At 38.3% G+C, this 26,678-nt stretch overlaps 1 protein-coding gene across 1 annotated transcript in view; it reads left to right on the top strand.

The window, feature by feature from the left end:
* The window catches only part of tmem132e (transmembrane protein 132E), a 647,459-nt gene that overhangs the window by 587,418 nt on the left and 33,363 nt on the right, over positions 1-26,678 (top strand). Inside the window, exons 5-6 of the mRNA XM_039756648.1 lie at positions 9,203-9,346; positions 14,076-14,281. Of these exons, the coding sequence (XP_039612582.1) occupies positions 9,203-9,346; positions 14,076-14,281 (350 nt within the window). The remainder of the gene's footprint in view (positions 1-9,202; positions 9,347-14,075; positions 14,282-26,678) is intronic.

Genomic DNA, 26,678 nt, shown 5'->3' with positions numbered 1-26,678 from the left:
TGCAAAGTGACATTATGCATTGGATGTGCAGGAGGTAAAAGGTTATAATGTAACAGGTTTCTATATACAAGTACTATATAATGTGGTGGAAGACATCCAGAACACTGAGTCAAGGATGAAAGGAGGGTAAATGTTGCATAAATGTTTGGAAGTATTACCTTACTCAGAAAGACATTGTTATGTGGAGTAAGTTACCCAAATATCTTAGTAGACAACTATATTGTGGGACCTTCAAATCTTATTCTGGTATTATTGTTTTTTTTAAGATTTCCATGAATAAAGGTCAATGAATATGTTGGACGGAAATCTTCTTATATTATTACCTTTCCATGCTTCCTGTGATACTGACATTTCTCTTCATACTTCCCTGTGTTGACACTTAAATTTCTGCTTCTCTGATTGCTTTAGTGCTTAGTTTAAATCAAACCTTCTTGTCCACTTACCAAGTGCTTATTTTTAGAACACATCTCATCTACATTTGGCTATTCCTAATGTTTATCCATTTGTTTCATAAATGTTTTATCTTCATTATTTTTACAAGCTTTTTCTCATCTTTAACTCCAGCTTTAGCCTTTAAAATTGTGATTTTGTTATTGCTTCACTTTGTCTTAAATGTTGCCTGAAGTAGAGCCAATGTAAGACCTCCAGCTCTTCTTTTTTTCCTTTTTCCGACTTTACCTGTGTGCTTTCTGTCAGTTGTATAAGCCAACACACAGAGGAGGAAATCCCTTTTATTAAAGTCTCTGTTGAAACTTGTAGCCTGCTGGGCATAATTAATTTTTTACAGTCCAGAAATATGGTGAAAAAAGAAAGTAGACAGTGGTATGGCTTTGTCATGACTTTCATTTGAAGATGAACAGAACAACATCTAGTGTATTGCTGGGAGTTTGCTATGGAGCTTTAACATTATGACAAATGAAGGGAAAAAGGCCTCGACAGTTCTGAAGTCCTGGGTTCAGATCTCAGCCCAGTCAGTTTGAATCTCATACCTGTGTTTGCATAGGTTTTCACAGTTTTCCTTCCACATTGTAAAGATGTGCAGGTTAGATTGATTGGCAACGTTCAATTGGCCCTCTGTGTTTTTATATATTCTTCAGTGGGATAATGGCCCATGGCCCTCTGTGTGTTTATATATTCTTCAGTGGGCTGGTGGCCCATCCACAGATCCACCTGCTGCCAATTTAGACCCTGTAGTTGATAAACGAATAAGAAGACAGAGGGACTGATGGATAGACAGATTAAAGGGTTGGTTAGTGCCGTGAGCGTAATGCTGTCAAAATAAGCCACAACTCCCCACTATCCTAAAGTTAAATTGTGTAGTTGCTGAAAATGGATCAATAAAAAGAAGCAGAAAAGTCTTAAACATGGGAAAGCCGGCCTGTTTGACTGTACTCTACACAAAACCACCAAATCTAGAGAGTGAGCATAAAGCAAGGAAACCAGTCAAAGGATCAGAGGATGATGGTCAGTTACATTATCTTTGGTCATTCCTCCTGACCTTTTGTCACTTCACAGCATTTCTCCACACTGCTTACTGAGATTATTTTAACTGTTAATTGTGTGTTACCTGAGCACAGAATTAAAAGTCTGGGTATATTTTCAGGTAGAAATTCACCTCTCCCTGTTTAAAAGGTCTAATTCTAGGAAGTCAGATTTTGAACCTTAATTTTCAAACATAGTGAAGAAGGCCAAGAGGGAAAAACAGTAGTTTAAAGGTTTATAGGCCCCTCCTGGTGTGGAGTACGTTAACTAGTCCCGAGACACTGTGCTTCCAAGTATTGCTTGCCAGTGGCGTTTGCTTTGTTCCATCTCTGAGCATGGATTGTTAGTCTATTCATTTCTTTTTGAATCCATTACAGGTTCTCAAAGAGCTGAACTCATAAAGTCAGAAAGATGATGGAGTTGTAAACCTGCAGTGCCGAACAAATGTACCAACATGCCATAGAAGGTGCCTTGTACACTATAAATAGTAGCCTTACTATGTGACAAGACAGGATCTGTCTGGTACCATTCCCATACCCAAAAAAATATGCTTAGTCCAGTAACAGGTTGGTAAAACAGAAATAAGATTAACAAAGGGGGAGAACAAATGGAAGGAACAACATAATAAAGTTTATGCCCTACCCAAGTCCTTCTAAACACATTTGGGCTAACCATTCACTTCTTGAAGATAACATGTTCCGTCCTACCACCCAGTGTCCCCTTCCTTTGCTCTTCTCCTAACTCCAAGATATCTAACTGAGAAAGTGGATGCCCTTATAAAGCTACTTAGTGAGGAATTTTTGGTGCCCATGTAGTCTTACAGGAAGCACTTCTGGGTCAGTCACCATCCCACAGTGGCTCTTAAAAAAACTGAATACTACAGGCAGATATTGCTGCTGACCACTGTCTGCTTGGGAGATTCCTACTCAGTTATAGTAGGGCATTCTGGGCAGATAATGATGTCCCATTTGAGATGTGTCTTCTCTGGCAACTACCTGAAACCATGCTAGCTGTCTGTTAATACAGAATTGTTCCTTGCAGTGGTTGATAATTCATTTTTTTATTTTGCATATTCTTCTACAGTACAATACATTTTAGGATGACAGATCTATAGTTTTCTATACAAGTACAGTACTGTTATTTTTTAACATAGTGATTCATTGTTATTTGGCTTCTTAATAATTCAAAATGGTTAAAAAAGTTCTAAAATGTCTGGTAAGTTTGTATATTGCTTGTGAGTAACTGGTGTTTACTGCACAAACCTTTTTTGATTGTTCTTTGTAGCATCTTTTTGGATGAAACCCATTCAAACACATATTACAAGAATACATAATAAAACTCTTTATTGTCTGAGTGGAAGCTTGGGATCAGCCAGCGAGTCATATGCAAGATTTGTGCCTTCAGTTTTGTGGTTTCTAGTTCATTTTTGCTACAAAGGCAGAATTTCTTTATACGTCTGTCAATTTTTTTAAATATCGCTCTGATTATGTATTACGCTCAAGGATTACAGACTTTTAAAGGATAACACATTGAGTGTTTCTTGTCTTTATCATATCTTTCAGCATAAAAATGTGAAAGGTGGTGTTCAACTGACCTGTAATGCTTGACTGATTCTCTGCTAAATCACTGGTGTGTTCCACTGCAAAATATCAAACCAAATCTTGATTTGTCTGAAATGATGGGGCAGAACTGCAAAACATGGTTGTTATTCTAGGCCAGAATAAAATTATTGAAAACTGAGCTACAGTGGTAAAAACATAAACAAATCAAGGAATACTTTTTAAAATTAGATAAAACTGTAGAATTGGGTTAGGTGATGTGGTTCATATAGCCATCCATTTTATGACCTATTTTATCCAATTTAGGACAGCAGAGGACTGCAGTTTCCAATGTGCTTATTAGTTTGAATGTTTTCTAGCAATCTAAGTTTAATAAACCAGATGTAAATAAATTTTCTGAAAATACTGTTTTAGATAGGAGCCAGTCAAATTTTTTAGAACAAGTCAGCTTTTCCAGTTTTTCTTCAAATGTAATCAGTTGAAATGCAGTTAATGACCTAAAATGGTGAAAAGGTAAGCAGTAAACTGCCAGAGGTTTACATTTAAAGTTTAAGTTAGCAAAAACTCAAAAAAGGAAATTTCAGAATATTAAAAATGGGCCTTCTTCAGGGAACAATTAATAGGTTACAACCTACAGAAGTTCTGCAGCAATATAAGTAAATTAAGCCTTGTAACTTCAAGCAAACAATTTGCACAGGCATCCCAACTCCTGTAGATTACTTAAAAACCCTCTGGCTGTCATAAAGCAGACTGTGTTACTACATCCTCTGAAGTACTACTTTACAAAATATTACACTGTAGAAAGTTGTAAATTCCAGTGATAATGGCAAAAAAACAACAATTAACAAATGAAATGAGACAGAGCATTGTTACCTTTAGAAGTTACCTTTACGAATATTGCAAAAGAAATCATAGTGCCAGTGAGTACAGTTCCTACACAATCTGAAGGCAATTGGAACCTGGAAGAAACTCTGACAGGCCCAAAGTCACAAGCCAATTAGAAGACAAGTTTCTGAGGGTCACCAGCTTGCATGATCACAGGAGCCTCACAGCAGAACAGCTTTAAGCACAGCTTAACAATAGACGAAAAAAGGAAGTCTCTGTTTCTACTATGAAATGACTTTGTGGGATAGATTTGACAGGGCGAGTGGCAGTAAGAAAGTCATTCTTTAAAGGACAAAATAGGGCCTTGAAATACCAGCTGTGGACTACTGCACACTGGAAGAAAGTCTTATAGACCTATGGATCAAACTTTGAAAACTTTGTATATCACACTAGGTGTTTGTATGCCATCAAGTTGGTGAAAGGATGGTTCCTCAGTGTGTGACACTAACTGTCAAACATGGAGTGTGATGTTCTGGGGTTCTTTTGCTGGAAGCAGAGGAGCCGATTTTAAAAGAGTGTCTGGCATTCTGAATCAAAAGGGTTACCACAGTTCAGCTGTTATATCAGCAAAAGGTTTCTACTTTGTGTGATGGTGCTGGTCCTGCTACATGCTTCCTCTTTCAGTTTTGGGAGCGATTTGAACCCGACACCATCAACAAAGTAACTGAATGAGCTGACAGTATGAGGACAAATTAAGAGGATGGTGTAAAAGTGTCCTATACTTTTATTATTAACAAAAAGAAAACAAAACAGTATTCAAATAAATAAACATCTATAAATAAATAATCCATAAAAACAAGGTGAAAAGTGGAGGTTAAAAGCCAAAAAATACAACCAATTAAAACAAGGTTAAAAATCAACAGGCTGGAAGCAGTCCCTTTTTAAAAACCTATTTCTCTTTCCTTTTAACTGGCAGCTCTCCTACTTCTCCCATACAGGCCTTACAACAGGGGAGTCATCCAATCCGCAGGTGCAGCTGACATTCAACTGCGCTGCCTTCCACGGAGAACCGTCCATAGTCATGGTCACTCCTGCTCCTCTAAAATGCCCAGCAGGAGCGACCCAATCCATCTTCCTCGAGTGTCAGCCAAACAGTCTTCCTAGGCTCTCTTCCCAGCTACCTGCCTTTTCTCAGCAGCGATCTGTGCTCTCTCTCTCTCTCTCGTGCTCACTTGCTCACTCCTACACCAGCTTTTACAGCCTCCTGCCACCTTCTCTGCTTAAACTCTGTCCTTTTACTCTTTTTTCCTCTTTATTTCTCTCCTTCCGCACTCATGCTTCTCCTTTCTATATGGGGACATGGCACAGATGTGGTAATTAGCAGCTGCCGGCAGCAGTTAAGGCCATAGGCACCTCTGCGCTTACAGGTGCATCTCAAGAAATTAGAATAACATCGAAAAATTAATTTATTTCAGTAATTCAATTCAAAAGTGAAACCCATATATTATTTAGATTCATTACACACAGAGTGAGATATTTCAAGTGTTTGTTTCTTTTCAGTTTGCTGATTATGGCTTATGGCTAATGAAAACCCAAAATTTAGTATCTCAGAAAATTAGAATATTGTGAAAAAGTTCAATATTGTAGACTTATATTGTCACACTCCACTCAGCTAATTAACCCAAAACACCTGCAAAGGTGTCCTGAGCCTTTAAATGGTTTCTCAGTCTGGTTCAGTAGACCACACAATCATGGGGAAGATGGCTGATTTGACAGTTGTCCAGAAGACAGTCATTGACACCCTCCACATGGAGGGTAAGCCAAAAAAGGTCATTGCTGAAGAAGCTGGCTGTTGACAGAGTGCCGTATCCAAGCATATTAATAGGAAGTTGAGTGAAAGGAAAAAATGTGGCAGAAAAAGGTGCACAAGCAACAAGTATAACTGCAGCCTTGAGAGGATTGTGAAGCACAGCCCATTCAAGAATTTGGGGGAGATTTACTACAACTTCCATAACACCTCGGTGGTGCCACAGGCTGATCGCCTCCATGCCACGCTGCATTGATGCAGTAATTCATGCAAAAGGAGCCCTGACCAAGTATAGAGTGCATACATGGACATACTTTTCAGTGGGCCAACATTTGTATATTAAAAATCATTTCTTTTTGTTGGTCTTATTCAATATTCTAATTTTCTGAGATACTGAATTTTGAATTTTCATTTACCATAATTGGCAAAATGAAAAGAAATAAACAGTTGAAATATATCACTCTGTGTGTAATGAATCTATATAATATATGAGTTTCACTTTTTGAATTGAATTACTGAAATAAATTAACTTTTCGATAATATTATAATTTATTGAGATGCACCTGTAAGTGTAGAAGCGCCCACGCTGCATCGTTCCCAGGAACTGCTCCCACCACACTTCCACGCCCCACCCCCTAAACCCCCCTTAAGCCATTATTTATTTAAATACTGTCCATTTGTTCAGAGACATGGACCTGCTATATCATACTCCAACCCCCTTAACCCACCAGTTGCATGGGGAGGCTCCATACCTCTACCAACCCAGTGCAACTGGCAGTCCAGGTCCATGGCTTGGCCCTGACATTGCACTAAAAACAATAAATGCACTAAAACAAACCCAAGATCCACTTGTTAAAACAGGACATTAAAAGATTAAGAACTTTAAAAACAGACACTAAAACATGCAATAAATAATCAGTCCATTTTAATGCTCAGTTCTTTAAAAATGTCCTCCTCCGGCTTGGGTCTGTGGGTTCTTTAAAAAGTCTGGCACCAATCCCACTTGCTGTTTCCTTTCCTCAGTCCCCATTACCAGTTCATCCCATTACTGCCACCATTTGCGACGGTGTCAGGTTCAAGAGACTCCGAAATGGGAAGAGGGAGCTAGGAGCCACACCCGCACTGTCACACTTTGATGAATCAAAAAATTTGAATATAGTTTTGTGCACTTAATGATTCCTTGATTTATTTGTTTTCCATTGTTTATTTTTTCTACCCCTTCATTTCATGAAACATTAAGATTGTAAACTGTGCGAGTTTCCATAAAAACTCTGGTGTTCTAAAACTTTTGCCTGGCAGTGTAGATAGATTGATAGATTGATAGATAATAGTATATTTTATTGATTTTCAGAGAAAACTATATTGTTCCAGCAGGATGCTTACAAATATTACAAGCAGTAATACATATAGCAGATCTAAGGTTCTATTTTCTGGCTGAACTTCTAAAATTCTGGGTAAATATGGACAAAGTACAGAGAGGGCCATCATTAAATTTGCCAGACATAGCCACAAACACCGGGTAGAAGGAAGCAGTAGTTTATATCCTGGCAACTTTAGCTCCAAAGTCAATATCAAAAACCAGTCTGTGGTTGGTCATACTCATGCAAATATTCAGTATGGGGTCATAGTGTTATCAAATAAACTATCATATGTTTATCTTCTTCACCAAAGAATAAGCCTGAATCCCTTTAGAAATCCTTATGTGCATACTGTACAGTATGGGTAAGGACAATGTTCAGTCTCCCCACCCAGACTGTGACCAGATCAGAAAGCAGACTTAGTGAGCGCTGAACACTAAGTTGACTATAAATTGCTACATCTTTGATTGAAATCACTTTCACAAACCAATTACAGAAAAATCAGATTCTGATGATCAGAATGACAGGAGACTAGCTGGCAAGTCTCTGGACATCTGATCCTGGTGCAGCCAGGGCCGGATTTTCCTATAGGCTAACTAGGCTTAAGCCTAGGGCCTCAAGATCAAGAGGGGCCTACATTCAAATTGTTAGCAATTTGAACAAACTTAAAAATGGGAGGTGAAAGGGCCTCATAAGTGGAATAGCCTAGGGCCTCTTTTCATCTAAATCCGGCCCTGGGTGCAGCATATTCTTCAGTGTTCTCTTGTCAAATTCGGAACAGGGACAGCTTTACTCAGGAGTTGGCTCTCTGTTATCAGATATTTCTTCTTATTGAATTGAAGGATCAATCCAGTCATGCCAGTTGCTTCAAGGGCTTCTCTCAGGGCCTCAATAAAGCCTGAGAGAGTTTCATTTTGCAAAGGCTTCCAATATGTAATGCTTGGAGAAGATGGGTCGATTGTGCACTTTATTGGAGGGGACAGTAATTCAAGCTCAGATCAATGCTGTTGTGTCTTCACCGTTGTTTGCTGTATCATAATTTTATTGCCACTGGAAAGCTTAACTTTCTTGTTAAGTTTTTACTTCGTACCCTTTCTTCAGTATTTTCATACAAATAGTCTTCAGCAATTAAATTCATGTATAAGGGTCTCTGTCACCTTTATTATGCAAATCTGGAAGGAATTAATAAGTAAACCTAATTAATTAAAATAATTATTTATAGCATATAAAACTTTAAGTAAATAGAATTGTATATAATTGTACTGCTGTACTGTTGTTGGCTTCTGTCTTGCATCTATTTCTGTCAAGATAGGCTCTAGCTCCTCAAAACCCAGAATTGGATTAAGTAGGTTTGAAAATCTATGCAGGTATAATAATAAAATGTCTTGGGAAGAATGGTGGTCCACTGGTTAGCACCATGTCCTCATTGAATCTTGATCCAGATCATTGCCTGTGTGGAGTTCTCTCTATGGTTTTTTTCTGCCATATTCCCAAGGACTTGCAATCTTGGGGCCTCACTGGGCCAAATGCTTTGGGGTACATCAAATTAACATCATTCTGGACAAAAATCTTGGAATGCCTCTTAGACGGCCTTGGTGTTACAAGTACTCATAACCCATTACTGCTTGTGTTTGGTGTACTCCCAGATGGTCTTTAAATGGAGAAACAAACTGTAATTGTCTATACCACACTTCTGTTATGTAGACTAATATTGCTCACTTGGAAGAATCCCAGCCTATCTGTTAAAAGTCAATGGCTTACTGGTGTTCTATACTATTTGAAATTAGAAAAAATTTTATTCTCGCTTAGAGAATTAGTTCAAAACTTTTTAAAAAATATGGCAAGATCGAATTAATAACAGTTTAGAATAAGCATTTACTGTATATCTGGAAAAAGGACATTCTCCATTCTTTGTTGTTTTTAAGGATTTACTCTTATTGTTGGCTCTTTTTTCTTTCTCTCTAGTTGGGGTTGAATTCTGTATTGTTAAGTTTGACTTGATTTTATGTAATGTTATCGTCTCTGTTGTATAAGTTGGACTTGATTGTATGGAATGTTATTTTCTTTGAATAAAATAAAAAAAAAAAATTAAAATGGATGGATATAAGGTTTGTGTGAAGGTAGAAAACACCTACTAGCTCATCTTTTTTTTTGCCTTTGCCTTTCTGCAGGATATTGAAATCATCAACACAGCAGTGCTGACAGGAAAGACTGTTGCCATTCCTGTGAGGGTCGTTGCCATAGAGATGAATGGCGTCATCACAGACGTCTCCTCTTTTGTCCAGTGCAAGTCCACCAATGATGACATCATTAAGGTACTGCTACTCAGGCTCATTGTGCATTGGTGCTGTGATTAACAACAAGGTTCCTCAATGTATTTTCTGAAACAGAAAATTACTCACATTCAAATCCAATTTATCCATCAGTGCAGCCCTTTATCAATCCATTGTAAAACCTGCTTAATCCAGATAAGGGTTGTGGGGGTTATGGCTTATCAAGCACCATTGGCAGCAAGGCAGAAATTAACTGCAAATGGAGACCAACTTCATAATTATTATAAATAATTTTTCTACTTGCACAAAATGTGTTTTTTCTTCAAAAGCACCTCCTCAACCATTTGCTTTAAGAGATCAACTTCAATTTTGACTTTAGATCTTTTAGATCTCTCAATAGATTAGTATCATGTAGCATCAGTGAATAGGGTTTGAGAATGTCAATGCTATATTACAGAGACATCTACTGACAAGAAGTGGAATTGCTGACTACCCCACAGATAATACATTAAACATCAAGGAAGAAATAAAACTTGTAACAGAGTAAAAAATTAAAAGATTGTACATGCAACAGAAAGACATGGAACAGTGACTTAAATTATTTTCCTAAACTCATTCCTAGAATGCTTTGTTAATGGTAGAGTTTAAAGAGAGCTGAAAAATCCAAATTAAAAAAAAATGCTCACAAAGTAGACCAGTTTCTGCAGTGCATGGTTTCCTAACAAAACCAAGGTATACTGTATATCTGCCAGAAAAGAAAGTCTAACATGATCTGACTACAAAAAAGTAAACCAGTGTAATTAGCATCCAAAGACAGCTTGCATAAAACCCTGAAAATTAACAATGTCAGCTTTAAAATTGCAAATGGTGTAAAATGTGAACTTTGTCAGGATTCGCTTCCTAGGAAGTCATAATGCAGCTCACTGCATCTTATAATGTCATCAGTTAAAAAATTTAGATTTTCTGCAGCACTGCTCTGTTTAATATTTATATTCTATTTTTACAGTAAAGAATATTTAATTCATTGTTAGAGGAACATAAGCATATGCTTGCTAACATCAAATAAATAAACATCAAATAATTCCAAGATGGTAGTGTAGCCAGATTGTTAAAGCAGAAGAACCGTGAAGTGTCCATGAAATTTAGTTTGAGAAAAAGTACATTTGAATACAAGCTGCTAAACTGAAAGCACCACTATCTCTGTTTATTTTAAGAATTCTCTGTTCTGGAAAAACTAAAACTGAATTTATATAAACAGTAGCAGCATATAGGCCTTCTCAGTTGCAGGGTTCACTTTTTTGAGGGACCCTTATTGAAAATTGGGGATTTACACTAAAAGAAACCTTAGGGAGTCACAGATTCAATAAAACATGTATATATTCTTAGGTCTGAGTCACAATCTGATTATTTGGGTGGTTAACTACCAGGTAACTCTTGTGGTTGGTTGGTTGGCCAACATCCGCCATGTCCTCTCAGTTGTGAGAAGCAGATCAGAGATATGTGATAGAGTATCTGCCAGATAATACAAACAGTCGCTCAATAAGGATGAAGCACATGTTGTGCACTTTTCCTGAATGTTCTGTTTGCCCTTTACTAACCAATTTTAATCCTTAATCTTACCGTTTATCTGTCTTACCCAATTTTGGTCAGTTAATACACTGTAAATTCTATTAAAATTTTCTTGTACCTTATACTTCTTGCTATTCTCATTAAATGATTTAAAATTTTGCAAAAAAAAAAATAATTTGATATTAGTCTGATTTTAAAATTGTGTGAAATAAAAACTACTTTTATATGAGGCTGAATTACAGTAATTAGATGATATTTCTAGGCAATGATGCCTGGTAGTAGTGCCAGTCCAGTAATGATGCAGTGCCATCTGCAGTGGGCTGGCACATTTGAAGAATAAAAAAGATACAGAGAAATCAAATCAAGTGCTGCAGTACGAGAGTAATATGAAAACGGAGAGCTGTGAGACTAACATATCCATTTTAAATGCCTCCAGACTTCTTGCTTTGCTGAGATTTTCCATTTCAGCAATGACTCACAAATGTTTTCCTCTCAACCAAAATATGACAAGAAGCTGCTGAATACTGAATGCAAAATGATCACATTAGCTCATGAATGATGTTGTGATACTCATTCTGTAAGGACATGAGGCCCAAGAAAATCATAATGTAATTAAGAGACATGAGTCAAATGAACTTACTGCAGAATGGGATATAAGAACATAAGTAATTTGATAAATAAGAGGAGACCATTCAGTTCATCAAGACTATTTGTTTAGCTAGTAACTAAACTGTCCCAGTATCTCATCCAGATACTTCTTAAAGGTTGTCAAGGTTTCTGCTTCATCTACTGTACATGTCTTGGTAATTTGTTCTAGAGTGCCACAGCTCTATGCATAAAAGAAGTGCTTTCTGGTTTCTGGAAGTCTGTCACAGTAGTTCATGTCCTTAAGTCCTGGGATGCACAGCTTGAAGTGGTGCTATATCTTTCTTGTACTGAGGTGAAGAGAACTGCACACATTGCACCAGATGCAGTTTTACTAGTGCATTATATTGTTTTGAGTGTAACTTCCCTTGACTTAAATTTAATGGTTTTTATGATATAACCTAACATTTTATTTGCCTTTTTAATTGCTTCAGTACTTTGCTTAGTTGATGAAAATGAGGTTCAAAAATTGCTTTGCCAGTTCCGCATGTGTGCTTAATTTTCAGATGAAATTGGAAAGATGTTTATTGCTGTCATCATCTTCTGTACCTTGGAGTCTTATTTGTTCTCTTTATTCAATTTTCTGTATCATTTAATTGACCTGCTTGTTATGGTTTGGCTGCCTTACCTAAAGCTGATTTGTTTCTTAAAGTCAAAGGTTAAAAATGTAAATGCTCCTGTGCAAGTCTCAAGTTGCAGGGAAGGAATTTTCCAAAGAACTGATGTGTATTAAACAAACTGAAAAAGAACATAAAGATTTTGAACAAAAGCCAATTGATCATTCACTTCAACTTGATGGCTTGGTTTACTAATTGGCTTATTTACCATGCACTGCATTTTTTGCTACATTGCACAAAACACATTGTTGGGGATTAAAGAACAGTTAGGCTTAATAGATCTATAGCCAATGAAAATAGGCTTAATTAAGCAAGGATTTTTGTTACAGGCAAATAACTTGGATAGAAAACCACAATATACCTCCAAGGTAGCTAGGAGAAGCCATGATGTTTGGCTTGTTCTTATCCATCTAGCTATCTATCCATTTCTATTTCTGTAAAATCTAATTTAGGGTCATAGAGAGCCATAGTCTATTCTCAGGGTACAAAGCAAGAACCTATCCTGGACAGTGTAGTGCCAGTTAGTCAACTCTGCACTTCTTAAGGGGTGACTGTAGGAAAACCAACACAAACAAAGAAGGAACATGTGGACTCCAGAGAGTGACCAGACTGGGAATCAAACCCATGTCTTTAGAGTCATGAATCCCCTGCAATAACGTCACTCACCATGCCCCTCCTAAGAATATTTATCATAAAGTATGGCAGTAGCACTATCAGGATATCATGTTGTGGTTGATCAATTAGTGTACAGTAGAGACATGCTGAAACATAAAAATTAAGATTTCTTAGCAGCAAGTCTGCAGAATAACAAAACAAAGAGCTTCTGCTTTGAAACTGAGCGGCTTGATTAATACAACAGACAAAGGGAAGCGGCAAATAAATCTTCAATATTACCTCTGCTGAATTGGCTATCACTTACTCTTGCATAATTTACTATTAAAAGGCACAAGATTTATAAGAATTTTCCAGATGGCCAATTGGAGCGTTATTTGTTTCTGTATTGTATTAAACAACTATGTGACACTACAGGCATTTTCCCCATTTTTATTTATGGATTTCCTTGGATGGCATGTTGTCACAGTGGTTAGTGCTTCTTCTTCATACTGTGACTCTGGTAAATTGGGTTTTATTCCTGGCCTGCTGTGTGAGGTTTCTCTCAAGATTCAGGTTTCCTCCATATGTTTGTTAATTTAGCTGGCAGCTCTTAATTATTTCAGTGTGGGGGAGTTAGTTCAAGATCCCACACTAGTAAATCAACCTGTACTTCGTAAGACAGCGACTGGAGAAAAAAACCTGACACAGACAGCGAAATAGCATGCAGCCACCAGAATCATGGACTAGGTTTCTATTCAAGGCTATTTTTTAATTTGTGCCAATGGTGTTAGCAAAGACACAGGCAGCCTGAAAATCAGCAAAGGAAAAAGTGTATCCAGATGAATGTATTGTAGACAGGTATTTACTAGGCAACTCAAGTGGATAAATACCACATTTATTTATCTTCTGCACTTCCCATCCTCTACTCTTAAAAGCACCCTAACTAAAGCTGACTGTCCCGTGTTTCCTGCTAGTGTTTTCCTGTAAAGCAGAGGACCTTTGCAACTGATTTAGAGAAGTTCATAGGCAGGGCTGGTACCACCTAGGGTGAAGATCATAAAGGATGGGGTGAGTCCAGCCACACAGGTTAGCTACCGAACAGTCGGTTGAAACACTAATAGGCTTAGCCTATGGTGCAAAATAACCTAGCACTGGCACTGTTCATAGGGAGCCACCAGACAGTTTGCCCTATCAGTACATCTACATGTATTACAATCATCTGTGCCAGTCAGTGCATGGCCTTTTTACTACTGGAATTTCCATGAACATTACCCTACTATCCTCCAATAACCCAAACTAGAATATTTTTCCTTAATGCTAGATTGTGTTCTTCTTTTTCTTCCCAGGTCTCCACAGGCTGTGACTACGTTTTTGTGAATGGCAAGGAATCCCGAGGCTCTATGAGTGCAAGAGTCGTGTTCGTCTATGAACATCTGAGTGCCCCACTTGAGCTCACTGTGTGGTTTCCCAAGTTACCTCTTCAAATTGAACTTTCTGATTCTAGGCTCAGTCTAATCAAGGGATGGCGTGTTCCAATTCTCCCAGAACGTCGGTAAGGACAACCTCATCGTGGTCATAAGCTTGTTCCTGATGCAGCATGTATATTTATTTCTCTCTATTTTGAAAAAAATCTTGGTAGGGAGACCAGGGAGATGAGACGTGATCTTCTTGGAAGACAATTTGACGTCCCGCGAGAGACACTTTAAGGCGAGACAAGGCAGTTTTACAAAAGGACAGCTGCTGTACAGGCTTTTAAATGATCGATGCGCAGTGTGACAAGCAGAACACACACCTCAGAAGCAACAGCACAAAGCCAGTAGCTGATCTGTCCGCTTCTCCTTAGTGTACGTTCAGTTCCACCCCTACACAGCGCGAGCAGGAGCGTAGCACACCTCTGCAGTGCTTGAGCAAAGCGATCGAGACCTGATCATCTCAGAGAGACACTTTGATGACATGCAAGAAAAGACATTACAACCTTAGGAAGCAAAACCCGTGAGATGGTGATTTTTGCACATCACACCCTACTTACAAGCAATTTAAAACAAGTTCACGGACATCTAACCTAGCAGTTGTTGGAATGCTTTTGGCAGACACATTGCATGTGTTCCCAGCTCTTAAAACAACGTTAAGCAGAACATGCAGCTCACCAGCAGCAGCTGCAGGAAGCCAGCAGATGATCCGAGTTCATCTCCTTTGCATGCTTTTAGGCCTCCCCCTCCCCAAAACCACCCCACCCCACCCCACACCCCCAGCCTTTACAACGCTAGCAGAAGTGACGCCAAGTGGCAAAAGGACTGCTGCTGTACAGGCTTTTAAATGATTGATGCAAAGCGCAACAAGCAGAACAGGCAGCTCCCCAGCAGCAGCAGCAAGACAGCAGCTGAACCGACCACATCTCTTTTGCATGGGTTCATCCCCCCTTCACACTGCAAGCAGCGCTATACGTCCCGTGAGAAAGAGATTTAACCACGCCCGGGGCAGGAAATAAATGACAAATATTGTTTTTAAAAAAGTTTAAAAGTAAAAGGGAAAATAATGCATATGTAACAATTCCCATGAAAATGAAATTTCTTTAAGTTGGTTATGCAGTAAACCAAACCCGGGGTTGGGTGAGCAAAGCAAGCAGGGGGCGTGGTCCCCTAGTATGTTTTTAAAAGTCAAAAGTTATTATACAAATTATGTACTTATACAATTACTGTAGTATTTTTTTTTTTGGTGTGCTGTTTTCAACATATGCTATTGATATAGTGGCATCTTGTTTTTTCACATTATTAGACAACTTAACTAGTCTTTATCTTCCAGTATTACTTAGCGATTGTTTCTTTCATTGTGTATGCTCTAGACATTAATAAAACCATCATAAATAAATACAAAGCATCCTTTAATTCATCCATAAATTTTCAAACACAATATGCCATTTGAGGTCAAAGGGTAGCCAAAAGCCACTATCAATGTCTAAAAGACAGGATTACACATGGGAGTGAATACAGCTGCTATGAGGGGGAGCCCACAGACTCACCTACACTTACACAGTTCACTGTCATCAATTCATCTGAAAGCATGTTACTAACAGTGGATGCCTTTGCAGGATTGGTTTTCACATTACATTCAGTTGTGCTGGATAGGCTCTGGCTTCCACATGCCTTAAATTGATTAAACATGTTCAGCAGAGCCGGTCAATCCATTAGGTGACATAGGCAGCTGCCTAGGGTACCATCATTTAAGGGCGCCATTTATGAAAGTGCTCCGGACACCAATGGGGTAGAAGCATGATAATAATGTCCATTGAATCCCAAGGAGAACCTCAGTATGCAAGGTTGTCAAGCTATGCAGATAATGAAAATAAACTCAAGGGGAAATACCCCAAAAGGGCTATCAAACTCTGATGATGCTGAATGGGCAGCGTTACCCGCTGGATACCATTTATGAAAGTAAAATTGCACACACTCATCAATGGGCATGCACTCCTTAAGGTCCGAACAAAAGTATACACAAAGAGGCTATGTTTGCGCTATTGAAGGGGCTTTTGCTCCGGACACCGAAGGTGACCCTCCATGTTATTGAAGTCTAATTATACCAACTACCCATGAAATACATTAAGTGGTGACATCCATCAACCCCATCTAGGGCTCCAAATGGGTTTCGGCCACCACTGGTGTTCAGTAGGTTTAGTAATGAAGAAACAGAATGTTGCTGAATTATGGACAAAGATCAAAATCACTGGGAAAAGGTATACACAGTATATACACAAGGTGGTTTCAGGTATACTGTACTGCCTCATTCCACAGATTAATGATGATAATTTCATTTGTGGAGAAGACATTTTGTAGCAAACCACTTACTATGGGCAAAGTTTTCCAAAGGACTATTGTCTGTTTCAGTCTTAAGGGCAGACTATTAGCTAAGGGATCCAGGCCAACTGCAAATAACACTGAGTATAATGTATGTGCAAAATCAGTGAAGGAAAAAAACTAAACCTGACTGAAATCTATAATAAACAGAATAAGAAAAGAATGTAATAAAAGCAACTACAGAGATGCCTCAAACATGCAAGCTTTATACAAATATACACAGAATAAGAATCCCAATCATATTTATAACAAAATGCCAAGTCCCAAAAATGTATTGATTTTACAGCGAAATGTAGCACTGAGGATCAGCTTCCAAAAATCAGAGTTATATAGACTTTCTTATGAGATCCTGAAGTGAAAGTGTTGCAGTGCATGTTCAGTTCAGAATTGTCAAGATGTCCTCAGAATCTTCCAGTAGTCCTCAGAAATGTGCTTCTGTTTGATTCCAGTCTATGCAGTGTTATTTACAGTCTTGAGTACTGGATGAATCATAGATCCAAAAACTGGCAATTCTCTGGCTAAAAAATTTTTCTTTCTCCCTTCGCGGTTTGTGTTTAAAATTAAATGTGTCATTGAAATGGGACTTCCTGGGTCAGCAATCAAGACCACTGGGTAAGTTCACATTTGCCCTACCAGGAATCCTTGCCCTAGAACCTCATGGCAAATTAACTGACAAGTTATTTGCCAGTGCATGTATGTTTTGTAACACCTTAAGACACTTTAATAACTAGAGAAAAATAAGGATCCACCTTGTCTGGACTAAACTGTGTTCTTTTAGTTTTTAGTGCTGAGTTTGATAGGATTTCTATAATATTATTAGTTAAATCATTCTGGGGTATGGGAGCCCAGTAGTTAAAGGGTATACCCACTACACTATTTTTATCTATAGATGTCATATTGTGGATGCCTGCATTTTGAGACTGTAATATTTCTGTATGAAACCATTTGCAACTTTATTTTTGAGAAGGTGAATTGTAAAAACAACTTTAATAAACTTACAGGGAAACTCAACCCAAAAGTTATATTTTTTATATGGTGCTTACGGCATCTGCAAAAATGTGGCTTCACAGCAGCTAAGAAATGCAGGTTAAGGTTTGAGCCGTTTAATTACAGAACAGGATTGATGGCACATTGGCACAAGATTCGTTCTGGAAATAGCTAGTTCTATCATTGAGAAAATGATCATGCCTGGAAAGCTGCTGGTTCACATCGAAACAATGCTAGAGCCAGTGACAGCTTAGTGCGAGCCAGTTTAACTGGCACAGGTGACAATAAAGTACCAGAGAGAAGTCAACTGACATTCCAATATGACCTTCTGCATACACGAATGCTGGAAAAGAACATTGTAATTTATGGGCTTTATTGTTATTTTTTGTTTTCTTCACTTTATTAAAATTGAAGAATGTAATTTTTTGTTTTTGTGCTTCAATGTGAGGTAGAGCTTCTTTTCATTAACTGAATCTGCCATCTATGGCATTTTTATTGAATTGCCAAATGATAAATATTGCAGCACATTTATTCTGTTTATTGCACCCACTCTGTTTTCTCCATTAATTAAATTTTGTCCTCTTGCTTTTTTTGCAAGGGACTTGCTAGCTAACATACATTGCACTGCTCAGTCTTGAGCAAGTCTGGTCACTGTTGTACTTGTTATAGGCAACTTTTGAATGAGGAGTCTCCAAAAAGAGTAAGAATTCTAGAATAAGATGGAATAAGGCAACTACCTAAACATACTAGGATTTATCAGTTTACCCTAGTGTTCATTTGGTCATCCATTTCAGGTAAGCATGACAAAGGAGTCTAGGTGAACAGCATTATTAAAGACCTCTGACCTCAACCTCAATCTGGAAAATGATACTAGATTTGGCAACAGGTATTTAACCATAGGACTTCTAAATAGTTACTGTGGCTGACAACTTCATGAATGTACCTGTTTCTGAAATATCATGTGACATCGTACTTAATGTATAGTGTTCCATTCCTTGTTTCTTGTTGGTATTGTCCTATTGTCATTAGCCTGTATGAGACCAAATAAAATGTTACTATACTACTCACACATGACAACTTGAACTTGATCTTTATGTGACTGTCATAGTATCCTCCAGATCTGTTACACAACCTGTAACAACATGGTAGACCTGATCACCTTGAAGACTGATTCATGGTTTCAAGTGATTTCAATAATTAAATCTGAGTAAATCCCGTGCAGCAAGTTGTCAATCAGCTGTTTTGATAGTCTGCTTCCCTAACCCAGTGGTCTTACATCCCCTTTCCCTTCCTTGTCTATCACTTTGTTAACTGATCTACTTGGGGTTTTTCTCTGATCCTTTATGTCAAACACATAACCATTAACAGTAATTATGAAATGAATCCGGTCTTATTTCTTTGCACTATTAAAGTCCCGGAAGGTATTACAGAGTGAACCTTATCTTAACTGACAGTAATGACAGACAAATAGAGAAAGACACAGATAATTGGCTTATTAATTACTCTTGAAATTCTCACTCATCTTTGCCTGCTTTGTTCAATGTCCTCTCCTTATCTGCAGTTTTGCGACTGTCAACAAAAAGCTGAGGTAGTTCATTAAATTAAATTGAGGAAATATAAACAATTTGCCATATGGAACAGACACCACCAGCACACCCAGCTAGACAGTGGCACAAAATTATTCTTTAATGTCAGCAGACTGCAGCTTAACTTTGCCACAACTGCTGCACGCTGATTCCCACAGTGACATCAGTGCGCACTTGCCTGCTGGTCTGTTCTTCCCAAAGGCATATTACTTATGTTTCTCATTGAATTTAACATAATGGATTCTTATTGTTTGCTATTACATTCCTTTGCTTTTGTGCTCTGTTTTTCGTGGCAGGCAGTGCAGCATTCATTCAACTAGGCCGATGTTATGTAGGTCAGTAAAGCATCTGTAATTTTGAGAGTTTGATGCTCATTTGTAATAGCGTCTCACTGCATGAACAATTGGAAGAAGGAAAAAATGTATTTATTATTTATCCTGTTTGAATTTTTGCATGTGCAGGAACACTCATGTTTTCATTGATGTGATAATAAAAACATTGTACATATTTACACAGTTGTCGTTTTGATTTAGACATAAGGTTAAATCAATCCAGTACTACAGTGAACACATTAAAACATTAGCATTATACATTTGTGATTTATGCTGACAGTTTGCTGCTTGTACATATTGTAAATTTAATTTCATTAGATGTCACAACGTACAGTGGCATGGTGGTTAGCATGGCTGCCTTTGATTTCTAATGCCCTGGGTTTTGATCCCTATACCCAGTTGCCACATTCATGCAGTGTGAAAGTTCTACCCATTAATGTGTAGTTTCTATTTCAGGTAATTCAGTTTTCCTTAAACATCTCAAATATGCCAAATTACAGTGCATCCGGAAAGTATTAACAGCGCATCACTTTTTCCACATTTTGTTATGTTACGGCCTTATTCAAAAATGGATTAAATTCATTTTTTTCCTCAGAATTCTACACACAACACCCCATAATGACAACGTGAAAATATTTTACTTGAGGTTTTTGCAAATTTATCAAAAATAAAAAAACTGAGAAATCACATGTACATAAGTATTCACAACCTTTGCTCAATACTTTGTCGATGCACCTTTGGCAGCAATTACATCCTCAAGTCTTTTTGAATATGATGCCACAAGCTTGGCACACCTATCCTTGGCCAGTTTCGCCCATTCCTCTTTTCAGCACCTCTCAAGCTCCATCAGGTTGGATGGGAAACGTCGGTGCACAACCATTTTAAAATCTCTCCAGAGATGTTCAATCAGATTCAAGTCTGGGCTCTGGCTGGGCCACTCAAGGACATTCACAGAGTTGTCCTGAAGCCACTCCTTTGATATCTTAGCTGTGTGCTTAGGGTCGTTGTCCTGCTGAAAGATGAACGGTCACCCCAGTCTGAGGTCAAGAGCGCTCTGGAGCAGGTTTTCATCCAGGATGTCTCTGTACATTGCTGCAGTCATCTTTCCCTTTATCCTGACTAGTCTCCCAGTTCCTGCCCCCCACAGCATGATGCTGCCACCACCATGCTTCACTGTAGGGATGGTATTGGCCTGGTAATGAGCGATGCCTGGTTTCCTCCAAACGTGACACCTGGCATTCACACCAAAGAGTTCAATCTTTGTCTCATCAAACCAGAGAGTCCTTAAGGTGCCTTTTGGCAAACTCCAGGCGGGCTGCCATGTGCCTTTTACTAAGGAGTGGCTTCCGTCTGGCCACTCTACTAGACAGGCCTGATTGTTGGATTGCTGCAGAGATGGTTGTCCTTCTGGAAGGTTCTCCTCTCTCCACAGAGGACCTCTGGAACTCTGACAGAGTGACCATCGGGTTCTTGGTCACCTCCCTGACTAAGGCCCTTCTCCCCCGATTGCTCAGTTTAAATGGCCGGCGATCTAGGAAGAGTCCTGGTGGTTTTGAACTTTTTCCACTTACGGATGATGGAGGCCACTGTGCTCAATGGGACCTTCAAAGCAGCAGAAATTTTTCTGTAACCTTCTCCAGATTTGTGCCTCAAGACAATCCTCTCTCGGAGGTCTACAGACAATTCCTTTGACTTTATGCTTGGTTTGTGCTCTGACATGAACTGTCAACTGTGGGATCTTATATAGGCAGGTGTGTGCCTTTCCAAATCATGCCCAATCAACTGAATTTACCACAGGTGGACTCCAATTAAGCTGCAGGAACATCTCCAGGATGATCAGGGGAAACAGGATGCACCTGAGCTCAATTTTGAGCTTCATGGCAAAGGCTGTGAATACTTATGTACATGTGCTTTCTCAAATTTTTTATTTTTTTATAAATTTGCAAAAATCTCAAGTAAACCTTTTTCACGGTGTCATTATGGGGTGTTGTGTGTATTATTCTGAGGAAAAACATGAATTTAATCCATTTTAGAATAAGGCTGTAAAATAACAAAATGTGGAAATAGTGATGCGCTGTGAATACTTTCCGGATGCACTGTACATTCATTAGTTAGTTTAAATTTGCCTTGTTCATAATTGGTTTGTTTTTGCCTTATGGCCAGTGTTGCGAGGTTCCTCATGTTCCTGAATTTAATTAAACAAATTTGAAAATGTTAGGTTAATTTATATTGCAAAAGTAACTTTTGCAAGTAATGTATGTACCTCCATTCATTGGATATGAATTTATAGTCACGGGGAGCTGGAGCCTCACATTCAAAGATCCAGCCTAATTTACTTGTACTCTCTGGGAAGTAGGCACCTGGGAGAAAACCAAATTAAGTACACGCAGAACAGCAAAACAGGACTATGAAGGTAGGATTTAAGTTAAGATTTAAACCATTTCAAATCTGCTTAAAGAATAACAAATCATATCTGGTCTTTAGTAAATACCTCTAACATTTGTATGTACATCACTAGATTGCCATAAAAAATATTCAGTGAAGGCACCGTAAGCATCTTGACGATAGATAAATGTCAAAAAGGAATATTCAACAGCTCAAGGACTTATCTTCTAAATTGCATCTGTCGGTGCAAAAAGTTCACCAATCATAAATGATAAAGAGCAAAGAAACGTTCTGCCATGTCTAAGATTGAAATCCTCTTTATGGGGAACTAACCAAAAAGATTACAATATGCAAGCACTCGAGGCAACTCAGGCCCCTTCTTCAGGCAAGGTGTAAGATTACATCTTGGCTGAAGAAGGGGCCTGAGTTGCCTCGAAAGCTTGCATATTGTAATCCTTTTAGTTAGCCAATAAAAGGTGTCATTTTGCTTGGATTTTCTCTACATTCATAATGGCTAACACGGTACAACACCCTAGTACTACTGGGGAACTAACTAAAAAAAAGTTGTTTTACTACAGATAGCAGTAGAACGAAAACATTGGCTTGGCAATGAATGACTCCTAACGATAACAGAGCTGAAACTGAAAGTAAACTAAATGTATACTTGAAAAACAGTTTTATAGGTGGTCTGCGGAGAAACAATACATTATCTGTTAAACATTAGTAAACATCAAGAATAAAGGAGGGTAGATTTGAATTTGTACACTAGCTATTTTGAAGCTAAAGCAGGCACTCTGTTCATTTGTCTGGTACTCACTGCCCCCAAAAATCTTCATTGGTTTCTCACTCCCAAAAAGGCAGAGACAAAAATGATGTTTGATGTCTTGGACTGAGGCAACACTGTGGTAGTGCTGTTGGCACTGATGCCTCACAGCTTTAGGAACAAGGCTTTGACCTCTTATGTATAGTGCAGTGTGCACATTTTCTCATCTCTGGAGTCCTCCCAACTTCCAATCACAGACATGTTTGGTTAATATACATCTGCACATTGACTAAGTAAGGACTGCTGTGTAAATGAAGAGCCGATTATTTTATCAGGTTATTAAATCACCTAACATGAAAAGTACCAACTAACTTTGTAGATTCTCTTCTTAATGATGCATGGGAAAATATGTCAAAAGAAGCTGTATAACTGGTACTGTAATCTCACTGACAGTCTCACTGTCCATATTGTACCCCACATATTCATTTTTAGGGACTTGTATGATGGGCTTCTTGCTGACTGATAGTGTGTTTAATTAAAAAAAAATATTTCAACCACGTTTACCACTAATACAGGGCTTCACAAAACTGACATCTTGTGCCCTTAAGGGACAACAGTTAGACAAGGAGTGACAATCTGGCATCTCTGCCTTGCAAGACTTTACTTGAAAATTATACTTGAAAATTATATTTGTTTGCATCACAACCATTAACAGAAACTATATAGTGATACCAAGAATCATATATCCTGGGTGTCTTTGTTTAGTCCATGTAGAAGTAATAAGATGCTAATGGCCATTCCATTCCCAGATGACTTCTTTTCTTTGAACTTATGTGTTCTCAAGCAAAATGAAAATATGCCAAAAGAGATGAAAAACGGGTGGCATGGTGGCACAGTGGGTAGTGCTGCTCACAGTTAGGAGACCTGGGTTCGCTTCCGGGCCCTCCCTGCATGGAGTTTGCATGTTCTCCCAGTGTCTGCGTGGGTTTCCTCCAGGTGCTCCGGTTTCCTACCACAGTCCAAAGACTTTCAGGTTAGGTGCATTGGCGATTCTTAGTGTGTGGGTGTGTGTGTTTGCGCTCTGCGGTGGGACTGGCGCCCTGCCCGGGGTTTGTTTCCTGCCTTGCACCCTGTGTTGGATCCAGCAGACCCCCGTGACCCTGTAGTTAGAATGTAGCGGGTTGGATAATAGATGGAGATGAAAAACTCTTGGGCAGTTTTTAAAAGCTGGATGGTGGTGGAATGTCTTCTTTTGCTACAACATCATCTCCAACCCTTCTCTTTTGCAGGGCTATCTTCCATCCTGAGATGGTTTCTACTTCCAGCTCAATACTGCCAGGAATATAATCTTGCTCCTTGTGATCCTGAATTTGTGGGTTTGAGCAGTTAGACAATGTTATGTTTACACCTGAAGTTGTTCTACAGTGTGGACATTTTTTCCTTGTTAATCAAATATGCCAACAAAATCCTCTTTAATAAAACTCCTGTGTGCATCCAGGTGTCCGTGTGTGTGTCTTCTGGTGAAGTGCGCATGCGCGGGGCCACACAGCACGTGTTCAGTCTCTTCCTGTGCATTCCCTGTATAGAGAGAGACAGACACACCCACAGTCGCACACAAGACAGACACACACACGCACACACACAGGTGCACACGAGACACACACACACACACAGCGCGCGTGCATTGTTTCAATGTTACTTTTCTTGGTTGTTTATTAAATTACAGATTTTTCAAATGTTCATTTTTTTCCCTGTGCTTAAAACTCATTAAAAGAAAGTGTTTTAAGCGAGCGGGTTGTAAGGCTATAGCGCAAACTCTTGCAGTGTTAGTTTTCTCTGTTGTTCAAGGTTTTCTTAGTGTTATTCAATGTTTTTATATTTAGTTTACTATTACGCTGTGCATTCAATGGTATAATTAACTATATTTGTGCTTAAAAACTTAAAAAAATATATATTTACATACAGTTCATACGGTCTGGAATGGATTACTGGTAATTATATTTACATACAATCCTATGGGGGAAATTACTTCGGTTCACTACCAAATCGGGTTACAACCAGAGTTTTGGAACAAATTATGGTCGTGAACCGAGGTTCCACTGTATTACTGTCAGACAAAATTACAGGCATTTTACAGAAATACAAACCAGTATTACTGAGAGAGAAAATTAAAGGTACACAATACAGTGAAGCATATTACAGCCACATACAAGGTCCCTTGCCATTTAATATAGACTGTTCATACAAATGTTTATGCACTACTGTTCTAGCGCCCATTATTGTAACGGGCTTAATGTCTAGTCTCAAATAACACCATAAATAGAAAAAATGTAGCCAAGCCATTGAAGAAACAAAACATTAAGCATGTTTTTAATATCCAGAGCAGTAATAAGTCTTTAAGATCCATTTGTTGCTGAATGGCATATCATTTATTAAGAACTGAATAAAACCTTAAAGATACCCTAGCCACTTTTTTGATGCCAGCTTACTCAACTCAGATACTGACAATGAGCTCATGAAATCTCATAGGTCATTCCCAAATACATTTCTGCAGTCTTTTTGTTGGCTAGGTTGTACAGAAAATCTTGTATCCTTGAGGTTTTTACTTGGAAAAATATATAATATTGTTAAGTTAAATACATCAAAAATAGCATGAGCTGAAAAACATGGCAAGACATTTGAAGGAAATAAAAATTGGCAGAATGGGTGCTGGTTTAACTACCTTTAGTCAAATGCATGCTGTATTGCCACACAGAAAGGAAAAGTGTCGTCTATGCCATAAACCATTTCTGTCATTAAGAAATATAATGTGAAAAGCTGCTATGAGATTTAAAAACCTGCTTTTCTAAATATGCAATCAAATGCAGATTGAAAAAAAACATGAATAGTTCAGAAAATATATCAAGAGCGGGCAATGAAATCACTTCAGGAGATAATCTGAAAAAAGGCAGACATGTAGAGTACCTCATCTTTAACAGAAGTGGGCAAACCCCATTAGAGACATTGGGCTTATTAAATAATGTGTGCAAGGATTGGGGTAGGATAAAAAAATAAGATCTGTTCCAGTTTATTATAGTATACATGTAGACAACTTGGATACCAGCAAAGTCTAAAAAAAATCATTTTATGCATTTGTTTTAGATGAAAGTACTGACATTGTAGATACAGTTCAGTTGCTTATGTTTATTACAGATACTGAGGATTTTTAACATAATTGAGGGATTATAGTTATGTAGATGTACAGAAAGATCTTTTCAAACTATCACAACTGTTTTATTAAAATAAAATAATGATTAATATTTTAAATAAAATAAAACAGCATTAAAAAGTTGGATGGATATAACTGAAGTAATTACAACACTGGTTCCAAAACTTTTTTTTTTGTCTCATGTACTACCACAACTTTTTCAATATAAACCAGCTACTCCCATACCCACACCACACCAGTTTGATCCTAAAGTTGTTCATTTAAACTGATGCTAGACTTGTTATTATTAAACTTCACAGATATTACTGTAGCACCGCTGTGTTTGTTTGTATAGCGCTTTTAGGTTACGCACTTTTCTTATAGAAGGACCTAAGCAGTTGTGAATTGGAATTCTTTTGTGACTCACATATTGAATGTCAGCTCATCCTGTTGGTGACCCATCCCCAGGATGATGCAACTTATCGGTGCAGTTATATAGCTCCCTCATGTTGAAGTCATTGTCACCAGTGACCACTTCAAACTCCTTCAACACAGCAGCGTGCTTTTACTTTCTGCTGCAATCATGCAGCCGGTGAGAAAGAAACATCAGCATGTGTCATGAGCTCTTTGTTGTTGGGTGGTGCAGTGGGATTGTTTAGTGCTCACTGTTTTTGTACTACTTGGAATTTATTTTGAGACTTTGGCAGGCTTGCTGTTTCCCCTCAAAAATGTGATCTTCCTTAACAATGCATTCACCTTGTCATACATATGGAGGAGGTGAGTGTTCTTTACCATGCAGTGGTAAGCTGTGTTTGTTCGGTTAGGTCAGTGAAGGGCAACCTTTTTCGAGTTGCGGCG

This window comes from Polypterus senegalus, chromosome 6 (genome assembly GCF_016835505.1).
Source record: "Polypterus senegalus isolate Bchr_013 chromosome 6, ASM1683550v1, whole genome shotgun sequence".
Lineage (NCBI taxonomy): Eukaryota > Metazoa > Chordata > Cladistia > Polypteriformes > Polypteridae > Polypterus > Polypterus senegalus.
The sequence above is the reverse complement of the archived record's forward strand: the minus strand, read 5'-3'. Positions and strand labels throughout refer to the sequence as shown.